Source organism: Salarias fasciatus, chromosome 5 (genome assembly GCF_902148845.1).
Source record: "Salarias fasciatus chromosome 5, fSalaFa1.1, whole genome shotgun sequence".
NCBI classification, from domain to species: Eukaryota; Metazoa; Chordata; class Actinopteri; order Blenniiformes; family Blenniidae; genus Salarias; species Salarias fasciatus.
In genome coordinates, this window is record NC_043749.1 from 20,172,758 (window position 1) to 20,198,679 (window position 25,922).

Consider the following 25,922-nt stretch of genomic DNA (forward strand, 5'->3'; position numbering starts at 1 on the left):
ATCTCTCTGTCTCTTTTTCTTGGAGAACATTAGACAACTTGTCACAATGTATCCTTAATTATCAGTGAGTCTGCTTTTTGTTGGTTTGGACTATATGGGATTGTGTTTTGAAAACTGTTGCTGTGGTCCCTGGATGAGCCAATCGTAATGCTCTTTAATGGGTTCACAACCGTCAACTCAGAAAAGAACCTTTTTCAGCTGATTTTCCCACAACTCGAGGTAGACGCATACTCTGCATAAACAGCAATTTCTTTGTTGTCTCAGGGTGACAAGAACAAAGCCAAGGTTAGTTGTAGCAAGGATGCACAAGAATACACACTACACAAGAAAATGTCTGCAAAGACTTGGTAAAAAACACCTAAACGGAGGTGGCCTGGTCACTTCCCCACAGTAAGCACCACGCCCACTTCAGAATCTCACCCACCACAAGAAACAAAAAAGTGATTCAAACCAGGGCTGAGAAAGAGCGAGAGGAATAAACATAATTCTTTTCTCACAGTTCTGCATGAGAGAATGGATTTCTCTGTTCTGGTGAAGCATGTATGTACCTTGAGGAGCAACTGTAAACACTGGAATGTATTACCGCTTGGTTAAAGTGACACAGGAAACATGTTGCAGAACATCCAGCAAACAGAGCAGCATCATCTTTTCATTTGGAATCTTATTTCTGTTAACCTGATCAGACACACTGCGCGGGGCTGTGTAAGGACTGCAGAGCTTGGTAATTATTTGCCAAGTCCACGTGAATTTCTCACTATGGTGCCTCGCAGATACCGTTTTCGTCCATTTGGTAATATCGGACATTGTTACTGGTGTGATTATTTGGTCAGTATTGGGCTGTTTTCCATCATTTCTCTATATAAAATATTACCTTACATTTGTCCATGTTTCAAAATACTGCTTTCAAAAAACACAACATAGATCTAAATCCTTTATCCGTTTGAGCTGCTTCTGATTATCATCGTGTTCTGCACAGGCTTTAGGGAAGTGCTCTGTGGTTCAGGAGTGTGTAAGATCTCGTCTCTATATAGCAGCACCCGGAGAGCAGTGCAGATCGGAGGAAGGAGGCTGGTTCAGCAGCATCACACCTCTGATCATGCGGCAACATGGCTCCGGATGTGCTGCCATGGCAACTGCCTTCCACTGACCCAGTGACGGGCTGATTTGTGTGTCAGTGTGATAGCTGCTGAATGTTGGAGGGGGTGTGTGTGTGTTTGAGCATGTGTGTATGTGTTCGCATGTGCACCGGCGGTTAAATGTATAAGATGGAGGGCAAAGGGAGAAATATGGGAGGAAATAAGACAAAAGAGATAAAGAAAGATGAAGAGGACTGGTGGGAAAACGCCGTGATAATGACCTTGTTTTGTAATTGCATTCTGGTGAACGGTCATTAGCTTACAAAGCCATTTGTTTTTGTGTTCAGGCAGCGGGGGGTGGCTGTAGGGCAGCGGAAATGAATTCAACCAAAATATTTTATAAAAACATAATCACAGGGTTGGGTTAAGCATTGATCTCCAGCATTCATAACAACAAGAGAGTTGAGAATAAGTGATGAAAATGTGAGAATGATCACCTGAAATCTGGATTCACAGACTTGTTGTGATGCTCTACTGCCAGCTTTTTTATTTTTTATTTTTTTGCAAGGAAGCTACTGGAGCTAATGAGGGGGAACAGTAAATGAGCTACGGTGAAGAAAAAAACTCGTTCAGACATTTAAACACCGAAAATGGCACAGCAATTATCGGCAGCACACCAGGCTGCCTTACGCATCAGCAGAGGCGGGTTAATCTCAGGCGATTGGTGAGACTTCATTCCTCCCTGCTGCTCTCGGCGCTACGACCGAGCTGAATGCAAGTAGAAACGCAGCGTTTTGATGGCATCGGCTGGACTCGATGCTTCTCTAATCGCGTTTTTGTTTCCATTGAGAAATAGTACCTGGTGCTACTTTTTATGCTATCTAAACATATGACATATTTTTCTCAAGAATGTGTTCTTTTGGGCTCCGAAAAAAACCCCATTATTTTAATAAAACACAATCACACAAATTAGGAACTAACTGCACGCCGTTGCTATCTTTGCCCCTGGCTGAGTTTCCTCGTCTCGCGGTGTCATTCCCCTGGCAGCCAGAAGAAAGCTTTCAATGCCTCTGCTATAGGCTTGCCATGAACAGCTTGAAAGTCGGCGCGCTTTCCCAAGCATCGGAATACTTCTCAGCCCCACTCGTGGAAACTGTGTGTCTCAACAAGCCCCTTCTATAATGCACAAAAGGTTTGCTGCAGTTATCTGATACTGGATGTGTGCCACTGGCAGTCTGCACTCAATTTCCTTTTCCTGCCTCAGTTGGACCTCTCTATAGTTACTAAGTGCTTCTCTGACTATTGAAGCCTCACACATTTTCTGATCCACTTAATGCCCAAATGTTGCTCTTAGGCCTTGGTTCTCTGCTTTTTCACAGATACTGCTGAGGTTACAGTTTATTCAGGCCTGGCACTCGGGGCCTGTCTTTTTTTTTTTTTTTAGGATGAGGCTATACCAATCACTTTAAAGCAGACATGGACAATGCTGGTCCTGGATGGCCACAATTTTCTAGGGTGTCCCTTCCCTAACCCATTAAAATTTAATCACTGTGTTGTCAAGAAGCTCTTCTGAAAGAAACACAAGTCACACATTCCAGCCAGGTGTGTTGAGGCAGGGACACGTGGTGAACATGCAGGGCTGTGGCCCCCTCTGGTTTATCGGGAAGTGGTTTTCTTGCTTCACAAATCCTATAGAAAAGTTTTTAAAGGCTGAGTTTAGCTTCTAATTTGCATTTGTTTCAAACTGGTCGGCCAAGGGGCATTCATGAAAAACACTGTCTCCATTATACCGAGCCTCATGGCACCGTGCGGAGCACACAGTCAGCAACTCGCACACATCTGGGGTCAATATGGAACTCTCATTCTCCAACAAGGGTCAGTAAAACACTGACATGAAAAGCCTCCCCCAGCACCAAATGTGCCTCCACCAGCATCCCCAGTCATGTGAATAATGGACCATTACACGAGCCCCCCCCCCCGGGGAGTATGAATCATCCATGTATCATGTCTGCGTGTGGTCGACTGGGTGGCATCCAGCAGAGCACAGCACTGAGCCCCAGGTGGAACAAGTGATACATCCTCTGTTTTTTCAAAATATGACTTTCTTAAAACCGTGACTCATGTTAGTTAATCCATCATTGGCTGCATTTGGAAATTGTGTCCTCCAGAAATGTCAGATTATCAGCTTCAAATACGGCTAATGAAGTCTGCCTGGCTCGGTTTACTTCAAATTCTCTCTCTTTATGATGGATTTGGCTCCGCATCCAGTTTGCTGCATTACTCAGACGGCAAACAGTTTACTTTCAGTATTAAGTGGAATATCAATCAGCATAAAACAGAGTGCAGGATAACATCAGGAGACAATGCAACATCATAAAAGAGCAGATTCCCGGACCACCAGGCTGTAAATATGGCACCACATGAGTCTGTGGGTCTGGAGAAGAAGTGTGCATCCGCTGTGTTGTGAGCTACATCTCTGAAAATGTTTCCTATCTGAGGAAGATGGAGACTACATTAATTTTACAGTCCAATAATCACACGACAATTCCATTTTCTGGGCCTCTGCAGAGACGCAGCATCTAGCGTTTGTGAAGCGGTCAGTGATGGATCTCAGGAGCGTTTGCTGATCCACCGCTGCTCTCGGAGGAGGGCTGCCCAGTCCCGTTTGCTCAGCTGTAGTCAAGTTCGATATAGATCCAAATTAAGCACTGGGAAGATCAGAGATGTGTAGTTTTCTCATCTGTAGGTTTTTTTTTTTTTTTCAGAGTACTATTTGAACAGACATGAATCACTGGACACAGTGCTGTGCTGTCTTTCTTAAGTCATTTCCCACATTGTACCTCCATGCTCTCTGCACGCCACGGAGAAATGTCTGCTCTAGCACTGCATCAAAGGGTTCAAATCCCAAGTCCTGATCTTTTCTTCTTTTTTTTTTTTCTTTCTAAATGCCAAGCCATGCCTCATTTCAATTCTCAGTCACAAAGCCTGTCTACAGGCTGTGGCCACGCAGGCACTTCTTGAAAGCATTCTGCCTCCTGCTGGAAATCTGTGGTTATTGCAGCTCACGAAAGCCACAAATTCTTATTTCAGCATTTTTTTTTTTTTTGTTATTATTTCAGTCACCTAAATCCTTACAGTTTTCTTCTAATACAGCCTTGAATCTGTATTCCATTAACACTAATGACGTACTGTGATTATTATTGTCACTCTCTAAAAAGCACAATAATTGTCCTATTTCCCCTCCATCACTTCCCAAGTGCTTTTTCCTTTTTTTTTTCTTTTTCCAGTGGCAGTGGTGTTCTAGAACTGATAAAACTGGTCAAATACTGCTTATAATCTTGCTGGTTCAAATCCCACTGTCAGTGTGTTAACACTGGGTTCCTGAGCATGACCTTTCACCCCTGTTCGCTGAGGTCAAACATGTGGATCACACAGTTCAACATGGTGACCCCAGAATGTTTTGATTTCACGATTAATTGAATAATATATAACATCAGTGAATTTCACGCCCAGCATTCATGAAAGAATCAACAATCAACTAAATGAAAAGTAGGAAAACAAGTGAGATTCTACTGTGGTGATAAGGAGCTTTCTGAATGTGATGTCTGTGAAAGAAACTCACTCAGGAACAAAGATGGATGTATTTACCATCTTTGCTTTTAACCAGTAAAATTTGTGCACATTTACATCAAGACTCTTCTTTCTTTACAGTTCAAACATGACAAGATCAGCACACACACCCACATTCCTGATCTTGGGAATCACTCTCGTATCACTCTCCATCCATTCCTCTGACGCCCTTTGGGCTGCAGACTTTTACAACCATGTGCAGGAAACCTGTTACACAGCTACATTAATATATGTGGTTTTAATTAGATCTCGCTTGTGAGTTTTTCTTTTTGATGATTATTGTCAGAAAATGAAAACCCTCCCATTGTGTAATTCTAATGTACTGCTGTGATTGAATTTACTGCTCTATTGGTTGCCGTTTTGCATTTATCACTTGGTTCTGTTGAAGTGGTCTCAAAAGCATTCCTTCCTTCCATCTGTCTCACCCACTACGTTATTGTTTTCTTCTTAAATTGTTTAGCCCCACATCATGCACGGTTTATCACGTCAAGCGGATTAAAAGCCACTACAGTAACGGTGACATCCCGGCGACGGTTTCCCCGTGTCACAAAAAAATGAGGTGCTGTGATTTTCTCACAGATGGCTCCAATCGCCTTTTCCCCAGTCTGTAAATATCCCCTTGGTGGTATTACTCAGCGGCCTGTCGCCGAAGCAAACATTCAGACACAGCCCGTGACACGAGCCGCTCGGTTATCAATGGAGGACAGCTGTTACTTTACAGTGCAAACATGGCCTCTAGGCTTTTTTGGATGGTGCTTGTTTAGTGCGCTGCGGCCCGCCTCTGATAAACAGATGTGAGCAACACTTTTTTTTTTTTTTTTTTTGAAGTGTAAACAATTTAGATCGCTTTCCATCCTGGGTAATAAATGATAATCTGTGTTTAGGTAATAGAAAGTAAAGTTTAGAGGTCGGCAACATAGTTTTAAACAGATTTTTTTTTTTTTTTTTAATGACAAGAGCAACAGGAAGAGAAGCATTGCTCTTTTTTTAAGATGATGATGTTGATATGAAAGGATGGAGGCAGACACAACAAGCTTTTATCAAACTAGCGTCTCATTTTGCTGAAGACGTTTTGAGGCTTGCCTGTTTATCTACCGCTCACACTGACGGCAAAATAGTTGTAATTTTACCCCAAAAAAATTTGAAGACACGGTCATCTAGAAGTCCCCGCGCAGTGACTTTGTTTCTGTAGTGAAATGTAGTTTGATTTGGAAAAACTAACAAAAAAAAACCCAAAAAACACTATTTTAAACCTGAAGCAGCCAAATACTCCAGGTTGAGATTTGACAGAAACACAAAAACAGTAGGTTAGATTTGCTCACTCTCGACAAAGTTTTCAGTGCAAACACATCTCTGAGGCATGGAGTGAACCCTGACAGGCCCACAGCCTTCTGCCTCCTGGAGCGGCTCTCAGAGCCCAGATCTGGTGAGATCATCTCTGAGAGACTTGATGAGAAGGGAGCGGAGGCTTTCCAAGGCTGCTCACGGACCGCTGGAGGTCCCTGTGTCATCTGTGGTTTTGTGGTTGCACTCGCAGTGATTCAGACCTTACCTTAAACTGAGTTTTTCCAGTTAGACTCTAAAAGGTAATAAGTCAAGAATAGAAAGAGTTTTATTATAGGGGAAATTCTTCATGGCATAGCACCTCTTTGATCTCAAAGAAAGTCAGACTATAAGACCTATTTAAAGGGACTTTTACAGTTCTTTGTCCTTTTGTGGGTCTCTATAAAACTATGTATTCATAGGATTCTTCAGCCCTTTACACTTATGATCAGACTTATTTTACGTTTTTAGTTCTTTTATGAGACGAGCGAAGAGCAGAACAATGCGGAGAGGAGTGACTACAAAACAAACACAAAATAGATACATTTTCTGCAACCTCACAGTTCTCCTGGATGGCGTAGGAGAGTTTCCACTTCTTACAACTCCTCAGAATTGAAGTTATTGTCGGTGGAAAGAATTTTGCTGAAGGATGTCAGTTCTTTGACACGTACTGGAATACCAGCCTCTGCTGTCTGTCCGTCTTTCTAATGTTTCCTTCCTTTTACATGAGGCGTATTTTCACACTTTGAAGGCATCTAGCACATCATGATGATCATAACTGATTAGGTAGTTGCAGCAGGCAAATCAATACGAGAGAGAGAGAGAGAGAGAGAGAGAGAGCGAGAGAGAGAGCAAGCTCTTCAGTCTCGTCATCTTTTTTTTTTTCCTTTTGTCTTTCTTTCGGGAGGGGGTGTAGCCTGCACACGGAGGCAGAGGAAGGCTGCCTGCTTCCTTTTCTCTCTGCTGAATGAGAGGAAAGGAGCTTTCAGCTTGCGGAGGACATGACTTTTAATCTGGCACAAATAATTAAAGAACTTGTGCTTGCTCGAGAATTAAAAGCCAGCCGTAAACCTCTCCAATGAGTGGTCGTATTTTGATGGGGAAAGTACCTCCGCTGCAGGCAGAGAGAGGAGCCAGAAGAACTTTCTTTTTTACCCCAAGGTAAAATAATATTTCAGTGGTGCTGACTCTTACTGCTGCAATGTATTTAATTTGTATGATATCTGTGCAGTTGCTGTGTTATGTGTCTCTATTACAGTCATGAGAAAAGGGTGTTAGCTTCATCTGCTCCATTGATTTAAAATCAGGAAATCTAACATCTGAGGAAAGGTGTTTTGTTGTCGGAGGACAATGCAGTGCAGCCACCACAGCTGTCCCCACGATGAAGGACGTCTCCTCCACTCATTCAGCTGTACTCATGTATCCCTGGGGGACGCATTGACAATGACTTCATGCAGAAAATCAAATGCAGGAGGCTTTCTGTTGGCGTTTTTACCTGGTTTTATAGTTGCAGTATGACACATACACAGCAAGAAAAAGATTTTGAATGTAAAATTCTACGCATGCTTGCTCTTATGTCTGTCGTGACTGTGATAGATTCCAGGCTTTGACAGTGATTGTGATGCGTCCCCTCCCTGCTCAACCCCATATTTTGTTTTTGCACCAACACACACATCAGAAAGACATCGGGGTTGCGGCTCAGGAAACAATAAGTTAACCGCCACACGTGTATGAAGTACGAGTACGCTCACGTACTCCTACACATTCCCCGCCTGATTTAACCTCCGTGAGCCGACAGCTTGTAAGATCAACAATCCACAGACCCTCCTGCCTCCTCCTGCTGACATCCCGGTGGGGTTATTCATGGACTCTCTGCCGGTCCGAACAGAGATGGCATTGTTCACACGTCCGACCAACATCTGCACTCAGCATATATGATAGAAACATCCTCACTGTTGATTCCATTTGGGAAACAGAACCTTTATCTGAAGCTTAATCCTTTTATGTACTGGCCTGCCTAAAGCCAGTCCACAATGTCAAACAGTTTCCTGTCTGCTTTACTACAACTCAAGTCAAGCCATGTGATTAAATCCCGTTCTGAATGTGTGTATAAGCCATTTTTGTCTCCCTGTATTTTTCTGTGCAGATCCATGTTCCATGCCTTTGCTAATTGCAGAGTGCAGACCCGCAAAAAGCATTTTCAGTGCTGCTGAGAGGGAAAACCGTAGAAAAGGGAAAAGAACTCGCTTCAACTCAAGCGGTGACTCAGCTTCAGAGGGTCGTATTAATCTACCTTTTCCGCTGTGCCACATTTCTTGTGCCAACACAAATTTGACTACCACCCGTGGTTGCCAGTAGTAATGACGGGGAAAGTAATTACACAAAATCTGAGTTGGACTTGCATTTGCCTCTCAGGAGATATTCATTTTTGGATTCAATAAGGCATGATTGCTTTTTTTGAAACACATTAAAAATGTTTCCTTTTCAATTTCAACTCTACTCGGACCGTGTCATTGTTTTGGTTGAACGACAGGCTACATTTTCATGGGCTCCACCCATTTTTCCTCTGTGTTTTCACATATATATATACATGCAGTAAAAGTGTGTGTCATCCACATTTCCAAAGCCCAGTGAGCAGTTTGTCGTGGCCCAGCAGGGACCGCTGCCCATCCGCTCTGCCCTGAGGGAACACGGCCAGTCTGGCAGCGTCTGTTTTAGGGCATCGCCGAGCCTTATTAAGGGGTGGAGGAAAGGGTCATCGAGGGTTTAGGAGCCTGTCACTCTGATTTCTCTCATCTTGCAGCTTTAGAGCATACCAGACCGCTTTCCAAGCCCTCAGCTGTCACTCGCCATCCTTTTTTTTTCTTCCAGCATGATTTATCAGCATATCCTGTAGAATTTCCCTTGAAACTACATTTGATGGCTGCAGTGTTTTGACTCCCATTTTTTATGAACTCTAAGCTTTGCTGTCTGTGTGATTTAATTGGGTTAAAGTATATATTTCAGAGCAGTAAATTATCTGTCTGAACTGGCTGTTTCATTGTGATTGCTGAACAGGAGTGGCTCTAAATAAAGTTTATATGAAGAGCATAAAAGGTTTAATTCTTCTTCATAGAGTTTGTGTATGGTAGTTTAGAGTTTGAAAGTGTTGCAAAGTACGTTGAGACGCTTGTTTTCACCATTTTGCTTTTTAAAGGCCAACATTTTGATGCATAAAAGGTGTTGAAACAAATGTCTGCATATATTCTTTGAATTTCTCAATATGCAGCAGATGTTTGGCTTGTCTGAATGAATGCATTGCAGCTTTTGTCATCGCAGTTCATATTGTTTTTTGCTTCAGATCCAAGTAACTGTAAATCAAATTTAAATGCATCAAATCAAAAGGTTTTTTTAATGATTTGTAGTCACCATAAATTGAGGAAATCTTCTTGGATTCATTCTAGAGGATTTTTTTTTTCATCCTATGGTCCTCGATTGTGTAGTATTTGAATCAAAGCAGATGTAGCCACGTCCGAATTACCTGCTTGTTTGAGCAAACCCTGTCTAACCCACAGAGCATTGCAACATTTCCCACTCTGCAGTCGTACACTTGGTTCTGACCCAATGCTTTTTTACATGTTTGGTAAAAATGATCGTGCTGTCTTCTTTCAGCTGGGATGAGAGCAGCTCCATCAGCAGTGGGCTCAGCGACGGCGATGGCGACGGCTCGGAGAACCTCAGCTCAGAGGAGTTCAACGCCAGCTCGTCTCTGAACTCCCTCCCAAGCACACCCTTAGGATCCAGACGCAACTCGTCTGCCATGGTGAGCTGAAATGTTGCACCGGTCTGTAACACAGCATGTGGCAAAGTTTCTGTCTCTGTCAGTTTATTTTCAATGTTCGATGTACTTTTTGTGTTGAGAGGAAAGCCTTTAGATTTTACAGAGGCCACAGAAGACACCTCAGACCTCACCTCAGTGATATTTGTAAACCGGTGGCCACTCCACAGGCCAAGGTCCTCATCCACTCAAAGATGTGTTGCTTTTCCATCCTCAACAAGTTCATTCCTGGACTAAAGCATCCAACTAATGTCTTAAATTTCACTTCGATCTGTGTATAAATGACGGTACACTGTAAACTTGGGAGGCGAGGACAGGCAGACAAAATGAACTGGTTCAATTTTGTCCCAAACGGACAAACTATTAAACAGTTTACTGTCTGTTTTTATTTATAGAGTGCTCTGTAGTGAAAACAGAGAAGATTAGGGCCCCTCAATGAGCCATCTGTCGCTCTCGATTGCATTTATAGGCTGCCAAAAAACAGCATGCTCAATTTTGCCCTCACTGCTACCTCTGCAATGCACCACATGATCGTTTCTCTATTATGTAGCTGTCATTTTAATCTCTCAACTGCAAAGTCATAGAACGCAGAGTGAAAGGCCTCTGCTGCTTTTAATTATTCAAGCTCTCTACTAAAATAATGTGCTGACTAATCTCGCGGTGTTAAACCAGTGAATACATATTTTCCTTCCTTTGTCTTTCTCTGTGGTTTTCCTTAATCTGTTGGGACATATCACTGTATCTGTTCCTCCTTCCCGCTGGAATGCAGTTTAGATGGAGCCCAGATTAGAGGACAGAGATAACATGGACCATGTCTGACGTTTACCCACACTGCGCCTCTCTTCTCCCTCCCTCTGCAGCTCCGCACCGATGCAGAAAAGCGCTCCCTGGTGGAAAGTGGACTTTCTTGGTACAGCGAGGATGGCAAAGCCAGCCATAAGCTTCATAGCAGCAGCTATGAGACAGGAAGTCTTAAGACAGACGCCCCGAGCAAGTGGAGAAAGAGGCCTCCGGGCCTCAATGAGGATTTCGGGGTGAAAGGCGATCTGAAGAAGCCTCAGAGTTTGGGTCAGCCTGGGAGCTTCAAAAAGGGCAGAAATCCTCCTGTGGGCGTGACGTCCCCAATCACCCATACCTCCCAGAGCATGCTGAAGGTTGTAGGTAAGTCCTCATGAAATCTATAATTCGTTTTTCCTGCTTCTGTTTCTGTAAAGTTCCTGTTGTTAAACAGAATTTGGTGAATCACTAATAAACAGCAAAGTGCTGCTTAATTATTTCAATAATAAATTAAGCCTGCATGGTTTACTGCCCTTAGAATATGTTATTAAAAAATAAATCTATGAATTTCTTTGCAGTTTTTGTCATAAAAGCATTGATACATATAAAGAAATTTCTGTTCCTTTGTGACTAAAAGACAAATGAAGAAAACTGAGCTTTAAAATAAGTTAAGCATGTTTTTTTTTCACAATGTAATCAGTTCTCCTTGTCTTCCTGTAATAGCACCTAAAAGTGAGAAACCACTGGACAAATCCAAGATGTCCATCAAAACCGCAGGTCTGCAGCGGTCACGATCAGACGCTGGGAGGGATCATCATCACGGAGAGCACCGGAAGCCCCCGTCCGGTCTGATCAAACCGTCTGCTGGAGCCTCCTTCGGTTACAAAAAGCCACCAACAGCCACTGGCACCGCAACCGTCATGACAGCAGGGGGCGCAACGATCTCCAGTGGCTCTGCTACTGTGGGAAAAACCCCCAAGTCATCTGGTATCCCCGTGAAGCCAGTGGGAGGAGGGATACCCTCCGGCAGAAAGAACAGTTTTGATGCCAGCAGCGAGCAGAGCTTCCTGGGGCCAAACGCCCGAAACAGCATTCAGTACCGCAGCCTGCCCCGACCGGCCAAATCCAGCACGCTCAGTGTGATTGGCCGCCCTGCAAGTCGTCCGATCAGCAGCACCATGGACTCCAGTCTGCTGAGTCTGAAGCCCGTGCCCATGGCCTCCACGGGGCCCAGGGTCAAAGAACCAAGCAGCTGTAGCGCTAAAATGACGAACCGAACGAGCTCAGGCCCCGTGAACCAGACGGACAGAGAGAAGGAAAAGGAAAGAGCCAAGGCCAAGGCTGTGGGTGGCGACATGGACTGCGGCGCTCTGAAAGCAGAGGACGCTCAGTCTGAATCCAGCGGAGAGCCGGCTGTGAAGCTGCATGGCCTGAGGCGAACCAGCAGCAGCAAATACCCCGAACTGTCATCACCAACTACACCAAGGTTTCTCATTTTAAAAAGCCTCAAATGCTTTGGATCACACAAACCATACAGAGTTTTCCTCAGGATTCTTTCTGGCTGTAGTGGTATTAGTTACACATGCCACTTGGTTTTGGTATGCTGATGATTTTGCTGCCTGTCATTACTACACCACAGTTCAATGCAAGTGAAATTTCAGTTGTGGAACTGACAGGATGAAAAAGAAATGACAAAATCTGTTTTCCGATAAACATTGTTCCTGCCTGGGAAAATAATTTGCCAATGAAAAATTGCAGGACTCAGTTTATATAATATTTACACTGGATCACTTTCAACCAGTGTTATAGAACTTTTTTGTGTTTTTATGTACCAAGTGTAGAATATTCTCTAAATGTTTTTAAATATCTGCATACACAATATTTAAGCTGTGCACGATTAGGAATAACTTAAATCTGAAAAATATCTGCATTTTATGTGACTAACGATTAATATACACTATATTGCCAAAAGTATTTGCTCACCTGCCTTCACACACTACTTCACACACAATAATTGTATTATGTATGTCGATCCACTCTTTAAAGCTAGAACAGCTTCAACTCCCCTAGAAAAGCTTCACACAGGGTTTAGGTGTTCAGGAGTTTTGAACCATACATCCAGAAGGGCATTTGTGAGGTCAGACACTGGTTTAGGAATTTGAAGGTCTGGCTCACTTTCTCTTCTCTAATTAATCTAAAAGGTGATCTGTCAGGTTGAGGTCAGGACTCTGACAGGACCAGTCAAGTTAGAACAGGAAGTGGTCACCTAAAAACTCTCCCCACAAAGTTGGGGGCATGAAATTGTACAGAATGCTCTCAGAGTTTCTTTTACTAAGAGGCCGAGCCCAACTCCCCAGAAACAAACCCAGACCATAATTCCGACTCTACCAAATGTAATACTTGGCAAAATGTACTCAGATAAGCACCGTTCCCCTGGCAACTGCCAAACTCAGACTTGTCTATCAGATTGACAGACGGAGTAGTGCGATTGGTCCTTCCAGAGAACATGTCTCGACTGTTCTAGCATCAAATGCTGTTGTGCTTTACGCCACTGCATCCAACACTTCGCATTTCACTTGATGAGCTAAGGCTTGGATGCAGCTGCTCGGCCATGGAAACCCTCCGTTAAGCTCTCTGTGTGTTGTTCTGAAGATCACACGAAGTTTGGAGTCCTGCTTCTATTGACCTTGCAGAATGTGATCTCTGCACACATCATTGATCCCACTCTGAAATTTTTTTTTTTGAGTCCACTTCATGGCTGAGTTGCTATTGTTCCCAATCACTGTCACTTTATTGTAGAACTACTTACAGTTGATTAGTGAATATTTGTTAGCGTGGATATTTCACGGCAGGAAATATTGCACAGGTCGAATCTTACCATTGTACAATGCTTGACTTCACTAAGCTCCTGGGAGTGACGGCAAATGTTTGTGAAATAATCTGCGTGCCAGGGTGCTTGATTGTAAACGTCTACGGCCATGGAAATGACTTGAACACCTGAAATCAATAAGATAGCTGAGCAAATACTTTTGGCAATATCAATAATTGCATTAGTCATACTGTTGTTACGTTGTAGCTCTGGACTTCGCCCTGGTTTGTTTTCTGACATCTTGCTTTGCTTCTTGCCTGATTTCCAGGATGCTCAACACAAAATCTCTGGGTCGTCCTCCCAGCTTGGCTCACCTCGACAAGGTCAATTCCAACAGTCTCGACTCCTGCGTGACCATCCAAGACCTTCCACCCAAAGTCCCTCCATACTCCAAGCTTCAAGACCTGGCGGGTTCCCACACAGCCGCCCGCCTCACCCCCAGCCCAGCGCCCATCCTGCATATCGACTCGGCCAGCTCCTACACCGGCGAGAGCCTGAGCCTGAGCGGTTCACCCATGCTCTACCCGAAACTGACGGGTATGCACCGGAGCATGGAGTCCCTGCCCCTGCAGATGAGCGTCCCCTCCAGTGCCCGGTTCGTCGCAACAGACACGCCTAACAAGGAAGAGCGGACGACCGGAACGTGGGGGGCCGGCAGCAGGACGTCTCTCACCCACTCCGAGAGGCAAGTATCAGAGAATCTCCGGTCTGTTTTGGGGGCAAAATGAGATTACATTACTGTCTCCTTGAAATTCCAGCATTCATTTCCCAGGTTTTCAATCATATCATCGGTTTTTGTGAGCTTAATGTTTCTTTATCTCTTCTAAAATATTATTATTACAGGAATCTCAAATCAAATTTCCTGTTCTTCTCGGTGAAACCCCGAACATTCAACACAATCTCATCCTGCAAGTGAAGAGTTCACCAACTCACCAACTGTAGAGACACAAATACAACGTTGTGCTTATTCTCTCTGCACCAATGAGGCGGTGCCAGCTCGCGATGACATTTTGCATGGTTGATTACTGAAAAATGCAAATGAATGTGTTCTTAAAGCAGCCATTAATTGAGAGTTGTGTGGCAATCTTTGCAATCTGAGGGTGAACTTGTTCTTGTGTCTCACAAACACATGTTGTATCCATTAATTTCGATGTTGCCTATTCGCCTATTTTGTCAGGGCGTAGTGTTCCACCAGAAATTGTCAGTAATTATTCTACTATTTGATTAAACATTGAAGAAACAATGGTCTTCTTTGGTATAAATGAAAGATAAAACCACCAGGGGAAACTAATATTTGTCTCTTGTTTTTGTCGAACAATGAAGCAACTCAGTCAGCAAAGCACACAGTTTGCATTGCCTACTTTTACAAATATGTCCATCTGTTTTCCACTAATAGTGGAAATGGGGACATTTATTAGAGCAGCAACTCCGATGTCCAACTGAGCCAGCGTTGACTAAGTTGGTTTGCAGCCAACTTGGTATTTTATGTATTATTTTTTCCCCCCCCTCAGATTGGAAAGTCCCAGCTCCCATGTTGAAGATGAATTGCTGGATTAATCACAGAATGTGTGTTTATCAAGGTGGACATGATCCAAAATATTTTCTGCTAAAGGAGTGTACATTTAGAAATTGTTGTTTCTGAAACTTTCCACTGTTTTAACACTGACTACATGTACAAACTGGATTTTATTTTGTTTAATCTTTCTAAAAAACATACATGTCTGAATGCGTGTCTTCATTATTTTCCCTTTTAAAGACTAAGGTGAGCTCACTGATCACGTTAATGGTGGCATTTCTTTTTTCCCAGGCGCTTTGGCTCGAGCCTGTCGGAGAGTGAAGGCAGCAAACCGGGAAGGCGTCACTCCCACACCATATCCAGCATGACGGAGAGTGATAGCCCCCCCCAGCTGCCGTCTCCCACTCGCCCCCTCCTCCCCTCCTCCAGCAAAACCCCTCTCACCAACGTGGGTGAGTCTTGCCTGCTCCATTTGGCAGCCAAATGCTAAAAACTACTAAAAAGCTATTTAAACTTTGAAAGTAATTAGACGAGAGTTCTCCGATAAGCCGTCTGCCTTGACGTGGAGTATTATTGAGGATGAGAATTCGGAGATCAGACTGAGGGACTCCTCACAGCTGAGCAATGTTGGCACAGGGTGTCAATGTTGGATTATTTCATGCAAGTGATAAGGAGCCAAATACAAGAGCTTTAGGTTTATCAGTGTGTGTATGTGCGTGCACACAAACACACACACACACACTGTTAACCTTGAGATGAAGGCTGAACGATGCAGGAGATGGAAGCAATGAGGGGGTCAAGTCGGTCTATATTTATCATTGTGACTGTTGTGGAACCATAGTGTTGCCTTACACTGAGTCATCGAAATAAGGGGGCTATACCAAGGTGTAGGCCCACTCTGTCTGCCTATTTCTTCCATTGGCACCGACTCTGACAGTTTTTATGTGTCTTTCTCATAATAGTTGCCCCAATTTCCAGTGGCAGCCCGAGGATATCTCGCTCCAACAGCATCGGCCCCCCCAGTGAGTCATCCTGCGATCTGTATGGATCCTCCCCCCTGGGCAGCAGCATGTCCCTGGCTGACCGGCCAAAAAGCATGATGCGGTCCGGGTCTTTCCGTGAACCAGGCGATGATGGTGAGCCTCTTCCTCCCCGCAGGAGTCTTGTAATCTCGGCCGAATGAGACGAAGCTCTCTTCATATTATGCACCCAATCTGTCGAGCAGAAATATCAAAAAGGCATTTGCTTTCTTTTGCAAGGAAAGTGCGCAGTTGTCTTGAGGCATCCATGGTAGATTTATAGAAAGCTATGTAAGGATTGAAATGGACTACCTGTAGTCAAAATGTAAACAAAACATGAGACCCCCCAGTGATAGATCAAACCTGCTCTCAGTTTCAGATAATTGGCAAGCTGTCTACAAAACATTGTAATCCTACACTGTTACCAACGTCAGTCTCTCAGTATATCCCGATGCTATAGTGATTTCTTGTTTATGATATGTCCTGGTGTATTTTGTTTACCTTGTTTTTTCATTGACGCAAGTTACCATCCTAAACCAACAACAACAACGTCTGGAGCAACATACTTGACCAACTGCAAGCTTTGTAGGTGCCAGTTTTAGAAACACATATCTGGAGATACACACTGCTAACCAATAAAATGTACCTTTTCTTTTAACTGAAATTGCATTGTCTTTAGCTCTGAAGCAAGACACAAAGATCAGATGACCAGGAAGGAATTCTTAGAATTATCACGAATCCTGACGTTCTCCAAAATGTCAAAGTGAAGAAAACTAAAAATATGATTTTCAAATATCTCAGTCACTCATTTGATTAATACATTCTTAAGTATCACATTAACACTGTTTCTAAAGATGCTCTGTTAGTTTTGATGTTCATTCACATCTTAATTTTGTCTTGTTTGTAGTGCACGGCTCAGTCCTCTCTTTGGCATCCAATGCTTCATCCAACTATTCCTCGGTGAGTACTTGTGTTTCTTGTAAAGCAACAACTGAAAACTGACAAACTGTCAGAACGATCCTTTGTTTTACTACAAAACATCCCACGACCTGGGAGAATATGTATCTTCAGTGTTTAATCTTGTAATTTATTAACATTTTCAATAAGTTTTAAGTTCAATTGCTAAGAAAATCCAATGAAAGCCTTTTTATTGTTGTTGAGTAGTTCACTTCACCTCACTGCCCCGAAAGTTAACCCTCTAATCCGTCTTGCTTTCACGATGCTTTCTTAAGAATGAGGAGAGGATACAAGGCGAGGTAAGGACACGGTGTCATGAGGATTCAGCTCTCATAGTACCTTTCCTCCACATCATCCATCCATCATTTCCTGTTAAAAATCATCCAGCCATCAAATCATGTGCTGGTGTTCCAGAAAGTCTGTGATTTTTATCTGGAGCTCATAACTTGGTTCATTTTGTCTCGTCTCTCATAATCTCTTTTCATCTGCACCGTCATGTAACATTTAATAAAAACAGGCTATGTAACACTTTCACAACATGAAAAATACTTAATGCTTTTTATGCTATTTTAATTTGAACCAGAGGAGTCTGAACACTGCCTTTAATTCTTTAAAAAAAAGAACTAAAAATCATATGTTGGAACATCATTTTTATATCATAATCATCAGTTGTGACTAACATCCGCAACAGTTCCAGTGTTCTTCCTCTATTTGTTTTCTTTGCTCACCGTGTTCATACTGCTCTCAGATGGAGTCTGTTCTTTTTCCGCAGCAAATCCGCAAGTTGAGGCGTGAGCTGGAATCCTCCCAGGAGAAGGTTGCCAACTTGACCATGCAACTTTCCGCCAATGTGCGTATAACATTTTTGGTTTATTTGTTCAATTATTAATATTTCATTTGTTCGTGACTTCTTGACTTGATACGTTTTGATAAGTCATTGAATTTTAATCCCGCAGCCTCCTGGTGGGTTAATAAATGAAACTCTCTCCTGACCTGAAGAAAAGAAACATGACTGCAGCTAATTCTAGATGCTGATTCAACTCCTACAAAACTTACCTTCGCATTAACTGATTGAACTAGAATCTATGTTTTCACGAACATCTTTGTATTCTTTAAGCTTGGCCTTGTTTGTAACCGTTTCAAGCGAGATTGAGCAGACCTCCTGCTTCGTTCTTCTGTTTTGAGTCTTGAATTATGCAGATTTAATGAGACATGACTTTAACTTTGTTAGCGAATTCAGATTCCAAACGAGGTCACAACCAATCTTATTTTGCACGTTTACTAACTTGCTTTGCTGGCGGCTAACCTTGTGCCTTGAACGTATCAACTGACTGTACGACGCCCAGCTGTGATGGCTGAATGCGTGTGTGGCTGTGTCTCTGGAAGACTTGACTGTGCGGGCGCGTTCGTACCTGTTTATGTTTTGTAAGAAGTTTTTTTTTCCCTCGCCTAACACCGGTGTCCCTCTCTTTTACACCTCTGGCTGTGTTGACCGCTGGACTCACTGCTGCCCCCTCCCTGCCTGCCTCTCACTGACCCACACCTCTGGATGCTGGTGTAACAGCTAGGCCAGGTTTGTTAGAGCTGCTGTGTCGCTCTCTCAGAATACGTAGTAAATATCTTGTGATCGTCTGACATCTGTGTTTGGCTTTGGTAAATCATGACCAAGCGTTTTAATTTATTTCATATTTGGTGGAACTGTCGATCACTTTCCTTTGATAGAAAATGGGAGATTTTGGTCAGTCAAAGCTGTTTAATGGTCTAGTTTCAAGATAAAAATAGTAAATGCAATTTTAATCTTTTAGAAAATGAGTAGTGAATTGTTCAACTAGTTTAATCTGTATCTACATGTGCTGGTAGTCTCATTATAGGTCATTAAAATAGCACACATTCATGCTTTGATACATTTTAAATAAAATAGTTAAGTGTTGTACAACAATTAAAGGTAAACTTTAAAGTTTTTTAATTGAGATAAAATAAAATGAAATAATATAGCGCTTCATTCAGTTGTCATGATCAGATGTAAAATACATTATAGTGAAGCTTTGCTGTTCATGTGAAGTCAGGAGTGAATACCATACGTAATTGCTTCTTCATTGATTCAGTATTGGATAAACTATTATTATTTGTAGAAAGATGTTTCCTAAATATATTTCACAATGTCCCAGTGATATCGGTCTAAATGAAGCCAGAACAGGTTAATTTTACCAGACTCCCATTCAAACCATCCTGGAACGACCCATACCACACTTCTATCTCTGATCTTCTAACTAATTGCGTATGATGTGTCAGCCGTTGCTTGGACAGGATTTTTCCTTCCTTCACACTTCCATCATCAGCAGTGTTGGTCGAGCCCTAAAGGTCAAACTGACGAGGTTTATCCCCCAGTGCCACGCCGCTTCCTTCCTTCACCGCCATTACCCGAATGTCCTGTTTCATGTCTGACATCACCCACAGCTGTCTGCTCCATCCTCATCCCCCGCAGACGGAGGAAGCCATTTGTTTGTTGTTTGTGTTTGAGGCTGCAGACCAATTTTAATTCCACTGGTGACTCATACCTGCCTTGCCTCTCCGCACACACTCAGTCTCCTCTTCCCTCCGTGGCTTTTTTTTTTCTTGCAGGCTAATCTGGTGGCAGCATTCGAGCAAAGTCTGGCGCTGATGACAGCTCGTCTGCAGACATTGTCGGTCTCCTCAGAGCAAAAGGTATCCTGGTCAGATGGCACTAATGAATGCTGCACTACCTGGGAAGTTCTATTTTTACAAACCCTCAAATATCGACTGAAAACTTATACTGAGACAGCTGTTTTTGTAATTTAGACGGGGGTCAGAGGTTTGCATAGTGGGGAACCTCCGTGTTGTCATCGTCCACTCAACACAGACTGACATCCATCACCGCGCAGGAATCTTGTCTCAGTTATCAGCCTGTCAGCGAACAGCCAGTATTATTTTTTTCAATTCTTTCAGGACTCTGAGCTCAATGAGCTGAAGGACACCATCGAGATCCTGAAAGTGAAAAACACAGAAGCCCAGGAAATCATCCAGGGGGCTCTCAGCAATCCAGACATCACCCCAAAAGGTAAAGATCGTGACTCAGTGTCATTCATTACTGTTACACAACTGTCTGTGTTTTTAAATTACCTTTATTGAAACACCTGTTTTTATCTCGAAATTATGTATCATGCAGAGAAAGAATTATTTAATTTAATTTCTTTAGAATGAAGTCTTTTTCTATATTAAGCAGCATGTCACGAGTTGCATTTCCAGTCATATTCATTCCGCAGGACTGAACAGTACAGAATGATTATTCATATTTTATCCACTTTATTTCAGAAACTCCACAGCTTTGATCAAGTGGAATATTCAAATATTTCTTGTGTTTTGTCCCATTTTGCAAATGACATTTACCCCAATTCCTCTTTTTTTTTTTTTTTTTTTTTTGAATGATCAAATTTATAAACTCATAATGAATTAACTAATGACTAGCAGGTACAGAAGTAAATAAACCTTTACCCAGAAAAACATGTTTTGCTTATTTTTTGGCATTGATCAGTCTCTTCTTGGTTTCAGAGCTGCTGATCAATCGCCAGAATTCCTCCGAAAGCATCTCCAGTCTTGCGAGCACCACGAGCCACTCGAGCGTCGGGAGTCTCAAAGAGCAGGAGGCCAAGAAGAAGAAGAAGAAGAGCTGGGTGAGGAGAAGCTCGCAGATCCTCGTGATCAGACTGAGTATAAACGGTTTTATCAGTTCCAACCTGAACTAATGGAGCATAATTCTGGGGTTTACAACATGAGGAATGATAACAGACTCTGCTGTCCTGTGTGGAAATAAACACATTCAGTCAGTTATCTTACAGTGATTTGACCATCAGATCACTCCTTTTTCCTGTGAAAAAGCAACATGGTAGTTAAGCTATCCGTTAAAACATTACATTTTAACGCAAATAATTTCAGATACATGGAATACAATAGGACCCTGCCATCAGCCTGTAGTTTTTTTTGTTTTTTTTTGTAACGCTACACCAGTTTCCGTTGTGTTGTGTTTCATCTGGAAAAGTCAGTCAGCTGTTCTCCTCCTCGATTTTCCTGCTTGTGTGTGTTCGTGTCTGTGTGTGTATGTGTGAAATTCTCCTCCTATCTTGTTCCAAATCTGTTATTAAGTATGACTCTGGTCTCTCCCTCATGCTGCCCTGCTTTTTTATTTTAGGTCTTTGAGGTGAGTGACGTTGCTGCAGTAAACAAACCTCCAGCTCCTCTCAACACTTCCCTGCTTGCGTCCCCCTCACCAGTCATACTTGTGAAATGTTTGGAAACATTTCGTCATTTGTGTTTTTCACGAGGAATGACCAGATCCCTGCATACTATGTTTCTGTCATGTTGTAACATGGAATCAAAGAATTATGTTTATATATCCAGATAACTCCAAATTTTTATGTCAGGTTGTTTTATATTTTTGCAGATGTAACCACTTTCTCATATTTAAAAGTGTTGGCAACATAAACTAAGGATAATACTTGTGAAATCAGAGCTTTCTTATCACATCACGGCATTTGGAAAGTTTGGTAATAACCCCCTGGTGCAAATGTTGGCTAATACAACAATTCAAATCATCATTTATGTCTTTGTTTTGTTTCTTCTGTCGACAGCTGCGCAGCTCCTTTAACAAGGCTTTCAGCAAGAAGGGGTCCAAGTCATCTGGGCCGTATGCTGATATTGAAGAGATCGCCACCCCAGAGTCTTCAGCACCTTCCTCCCCCAAAGTCCACCATGACGGAGAAAACCCCTCAGGCGCCATGAAGTCTTCAACCTCTGCATCATCATCAAGGTAAACCCCTTCACAGATGGGAAATAAGATTTTATACACTCAGATAGTCACTCCTTATCTCTTGTACGTCCTCAGACTGTGTGAAGAAGAGGACGTTCCTGACGATAAGGTGGTGACGGAGCTGCGGTCCGAGCTGTGGGAGAAGGAGCGGAAACTGACCGACATCCGGCTGGAGGCGCTCAGCTCTGCTCATCAGCTGGAGCAGCTGCAGGACGCCATGACCAACATGCAGGTACACGTGATGTTCTGTTTGGAAGTGGATATAAAATAGCTTTATGAGCACACTGATCATTAAATGAATTGATTATTGTACTAACAGCTGATTTGGTTTGACAGAGGACCGTGGAGAACCTGAAGGCTGAGAATGATCAGCTGAAGACGGGCACTCTGTCCCCCTGCCCGTCGCCCGGACCCTCCAGCTCTGTCTCCCAGTCATCGGGTCTCACTACTCTGGGAAACTCTTCACCTCGACAGTCTGTGGCCATTCACATGCCGAAAAGCTACAGCAGAGGGCTGAGCGAAGGAAACGGCTCAGGTATGCTATGAATATGATCTGACTCTGTTTTCACATGGTAATAAAACCCCACATGAAACCACCACTGACTCCTGTAGCTGTGTTTGACTTCCTTTTTTTCTTTTTTTGAAGGTATCCACATAAAATGAATTTTCCACGATATACCCTCTCATTAAACTTTTCAATACACAAAGAGAAAAAGTAACTAATTGCACAAAACCACCGGTTTGTGCAGCCTGTCTCGCAGACTCAAATGAACATTCTATTTTTTTCTCTTTCTGTCCTCTTCAATTTCCCCCTCAGCAGACACCCACTCAGCCGACTCTCTCAGCCTTTCTGCACAGAGAGACGACCATCGCGTCAGGGTGGTGGTTTGCGTTGCAGACCTGCGCGTCTTCAAAGAGGTGATTGTGCTTCGTTGTGTTTCCAAAGCCGTCTCCGCTTCCCTGAATGTTTTCTGTCATCCGCTCACCGCACCTTCGCTTTGTGTCAACAGGATGTCAAGCAGCAGGATTTCTTCATCGGCACGGTCCGTGTGAACGGCAGAATGGACTGGGTCATGCTGGACTCAGCAGTCAGCCAGGCTTTTAAGGTGGGACGCCTCCTCCTGGCTCAATGTGTCCTGTTCAAGGACTGAATGTACACTTTGCTCCAAGCACAATTGTGATTCAGCTGTCACATTAAATTTAGCAGGTTGTTCCTTTACAGAGCTCATCTGTTGCTCAGCTAGACAAGGTCATTTAAGCAGGCACGGCAAGTATTGTTTCTACCGCTGCGTTCCTGGTATGGATGGTATCCAGTAAAAGCCAACGTGTCCTCAGCAGAACCCACACTGCTGGAAAATCGCTGGGAATATTCACAAGGGAGACTCTGTCCCACATATTATGCAAGCTATTTCCTTTGCAAACTCAAAATCGCTTTTCATCATTTATATCTGTTTGTTTTTCTTTGTTTTTTTTTCCTCTTTTTCATTCCAGGTGTACATTGCGAAGGTGGATCCCACCTCCAGCCTGGGGCTGTCTACAGACTCCATCTACAGCTACAGCATGGGGCACATCAAGAGAGTGCTGGGAGGAGACGCTCCTGAGACTCAGCCGTCTCGCTGCATGTCCCGAGGACCCGGCGGCATCACTGTGGCCTTGAAAGGTCTGCAGACAACTGGATTTGTTGTATTTGTATATCACTCCTCAAACATCCAGTTCATAACATGGAGGGAAACAAAAAAAAAGAAAGATCAAACCATCCCATATGAGCAAACCTTGGCGACAGCGGTGAGGAAAAAGTCCCTTGGAGAAACCTCTGCAGAACCAGACTCAGAGGTGGCAGCGTTCTGCTGCACCGGTTCGGGTTAGCGGGATAGTGGACGAGGACAGACACTGAGAGCAACAAACAGCGCTGCTATTGAAGTGTTCAGATCGTTTGCCCAACCAACCTCTGCAAAAAAAAAGTGTTTAAAACCTTTGATTTGCTCAAAACACTGTGTCAGCTGTGAGCATGAAGCAGAAGGACCATATTTAATTCAGGGGAAAGGAAGCCAATGTCAGAAACGCTTCACACAGCTACAGCTTCTATCAGTTTGTCTCCTGGCGTTATGTGAGGACGGTCGTGCAGATCTGGAGTCTGTTCCTACTGAGAGTGAGAGTAGACCATTCACTGCTCAGCAGCCTGTCACAGGACTAACACAGACAGACAGACAATCAGTCCCACACTCGTTTACACCTCTGGGTCATTTAAGTCTCCAGTACACTTAACAAGCATGTCTTTGGCTTGTGGAAGGAGGTCTGGAGTCTATTTGCTGTGAGTCAATCCTCACCAGCTTCTCGGTGAAGCCCCCCCACTAAAGATGTTACTGTGTAAAATCTAAACACAGCAGGAGATCCGAAGTTTGAGCCTCGCGACTGCAAATTTGATTTTCATGCCTCAAATATTGAAACCTCTGTTCACATGTAAATACCAGTGTTTTCTCAATCAGGTTTCTTTTCGCCCATCAGAAGTTTTGTCTTCGCTTTGCTTTCCAGTGTTTATTTGAAGTCTTAATTACAAATCCTTATGCTGGCCTGTTTCTCAGAGTGTGACTGCGTTTGTGGCCGTCCTAACTGGTGTTTAGTTCCTCTTGTTTTTCTCTCCATGTCGTCATCCTAACCCAAAGCGCTTCAACTTACACGACCCCGTGGCAGCTGATTAACTCATTAATACATCCAGCATGTGATGAGCGGATGCTTTCACACAGAATGAGGAGGAACGGGACATATGTGGATCATATTTGTATTCCTGGAAGTGTTTTGTTTTGTGAGCTGCACAGATGAGGAGTCCATCAGTTGCCCTCAAGCCAAAGCTGCGATCAGCAGAGAGAGAGAGAGAGTCAGGGATCCAGTTTGGAAGTTGACCTCTCTCCACCATTGCATGCAGGAATGTGAGGACCGGCGTGCTAGGAGAGCTGGGAAAGCAGCGGCAGCCCAGACAGGGCTCTCAGTAACCTGATCTGAGTCCAGACGGGTCCAGCTGGTGGACCGGCCTCAGACACTTGGGCCCCATAGACGCTAAGGCAGACTGCACTCCTGCAGGCTGGGGGCTGGGGGCTGGGGGTGTACCCACTTCCTGTACTTGATGCAAAGCTATTTTCAGAAAGACATGCCTGAGCTTGATGTTAGCTACGAAGACGTGTTAGGTGGTATAAATTAATTTCACAACATCTTTTTACTTAAGCCCCTCTGGTTTGTGAGGTGTTTTCTTTCTGCTGCAGGTATTGACAAAATTCTTATCAATCACTTGAATATCAAACTCCTCTTTATCACTTAATCTTGTGCATCCTGGGTAATTAGCAGAAAGCCCATTCTAAAAGCCATTTGCCGTTTTCACCTGTGTTTGCTCAGGTTTGAAGGAGAAGTGTGTGGACAGCCTGGTTTTTGAGACGCTCATTCCCAAACCCATGATGCAACACTACATCAGTCTTCTGCTCAAACACCGCCGCCTCATCCTGTCCGGTCCCAGCGGGACGGGTAAGACCTACCTCGCTTCCCGGCTGGCTGAGTACCTGGTGGACCGCAGCGCCCGGGAAGTCACAGACAGCATCGTGGTCACTTTCAACATGCACCGCCAGTCATGCAAGGTAGATGATGCTGATGTTGCGTGAAAATCGATACGACACTGAGTGTGTTTGGTCTGTTGTGGTGTCGGTATCTCTGTCAATTACCCGTCCTCATCTCATGTGTCTGTCTCTCTTCCTCCTCAGGATCTGCAGCTTTATCTGTCTAACTTGGCCAATCAAATAGATCGGGAAACCACTACTTCAGAAATACCTCTGGTAGTTATTCTGGACGACGTCCACGACCCCGCTGCTCTCAGTGAACTCGTCAATGGTGCTCTCACCTGCAAATATCACAAATGGTAAACTCTTCATACACAGGCTTTACACTCAAATCATGATGTGTTTCAATGTAAACTGATCAAACGCCGTTTCTCCGTTTAGTCCTTACATCATTGGAACAAGCAATCAGCCTGTGAAGATGATCGCAAACCACGGTCTGCATCTCAGCTTCAGGTTAGTTTCAAACAGAAAAATCTTTGAAAACTTGAAGAGATGTATGTAAGAATTTGTT

At 43.5% G+C, this 25,922-nt stretch overlaps 1 protein-coding gene across 4 annotated transcripts in view; it reads left to right on the forward strand.

The window, feature by feature from the left end:
• nav1b (neuron navigator 1b) overlaps positions 1-25,922 on the forward strand; it is a 65,536-nt gene that overhangs the window by 34,873 nt on the left and 4,741 nt on the right. The window contains exons 6-28 of one of the 4 annotated variants that reach the window (XM_030090863.1): positions 9,681-9,831; positions 10,707-11,007; positions 11,347-12,109; positions 13,761-14,177; positions 15,300-15,460; positions 15,971-16,144; positions 16,935-16,987; positions 17,260-17,283; positions 17,757-17,834; positions 18,549-18,557; positions 19,607-19,690; positions 19,952-20,063; positions 20,555-20,676; positions 21,192-21,200; positions 21,631-21,809; positions 21,885-22,041; positions 22,146-22,344; positions 22,627-22,727; positions 22,820-22,915; positions 23,301-23,469; positions 25,197-25,432; positions 25,556-25,710; positions 25,793-25,864. In XM_030090863.1, coding sequence (XP_029946723.1) covers positions 9,681-9,831; positions 10,707-11,007; positions 11,347-12,109; positions 13,761-14,177; positions 15,300-15,460; positions 15,971-16,144; positions 16,935-16,987; positions 17,260-17,283; positions 17,757-17,834; positions 18,549-18,557; positions 19,607-19,690; positions 19,952-20,063; positions 20,555-20,676; positions 21,192-21,200; positions 21,631-21,809; positions 21,885-22,041; positions 22,146-22,344; positions 22,627-22,727; positions 22,820-22,915; positions 23,301-23,469; positions 25,197-25,432; positions 25,556-25,710; positions 25,793-25,864 — 3,822 coding nt within the window. Of the gene's footprint in view, positions 1-9,680; positions 9,832-10,706; positions 11,008-11,346; positions 12,110-13,760; positions 14,178-15,299; positions 15,461-15,970; positions 16,145-16,934; positions 16,988-17,259; positions 17,284-17,732; positions 17,835-18,548; positions 18,558-19,606; positions 19,691-19,951; positions 20,064-20,554; positions 20,677-21,191; positions 21,201-21,630; positions 21,810-21,884; positions 22,042-22,145; positions 22,345-22,626; positions 22,728-22,819; positions 22,916-23,300; positions 23,470-25,196; positions 25,433-25,555; positions 25,711-25,792; positions 25,865-25,922 lie in introns of all 4 variants that reach the window. The other 3 variants (XM_030090864.1, XM_030090865.1, XM_030090866.1) reach the window with 3 other exon arrangements.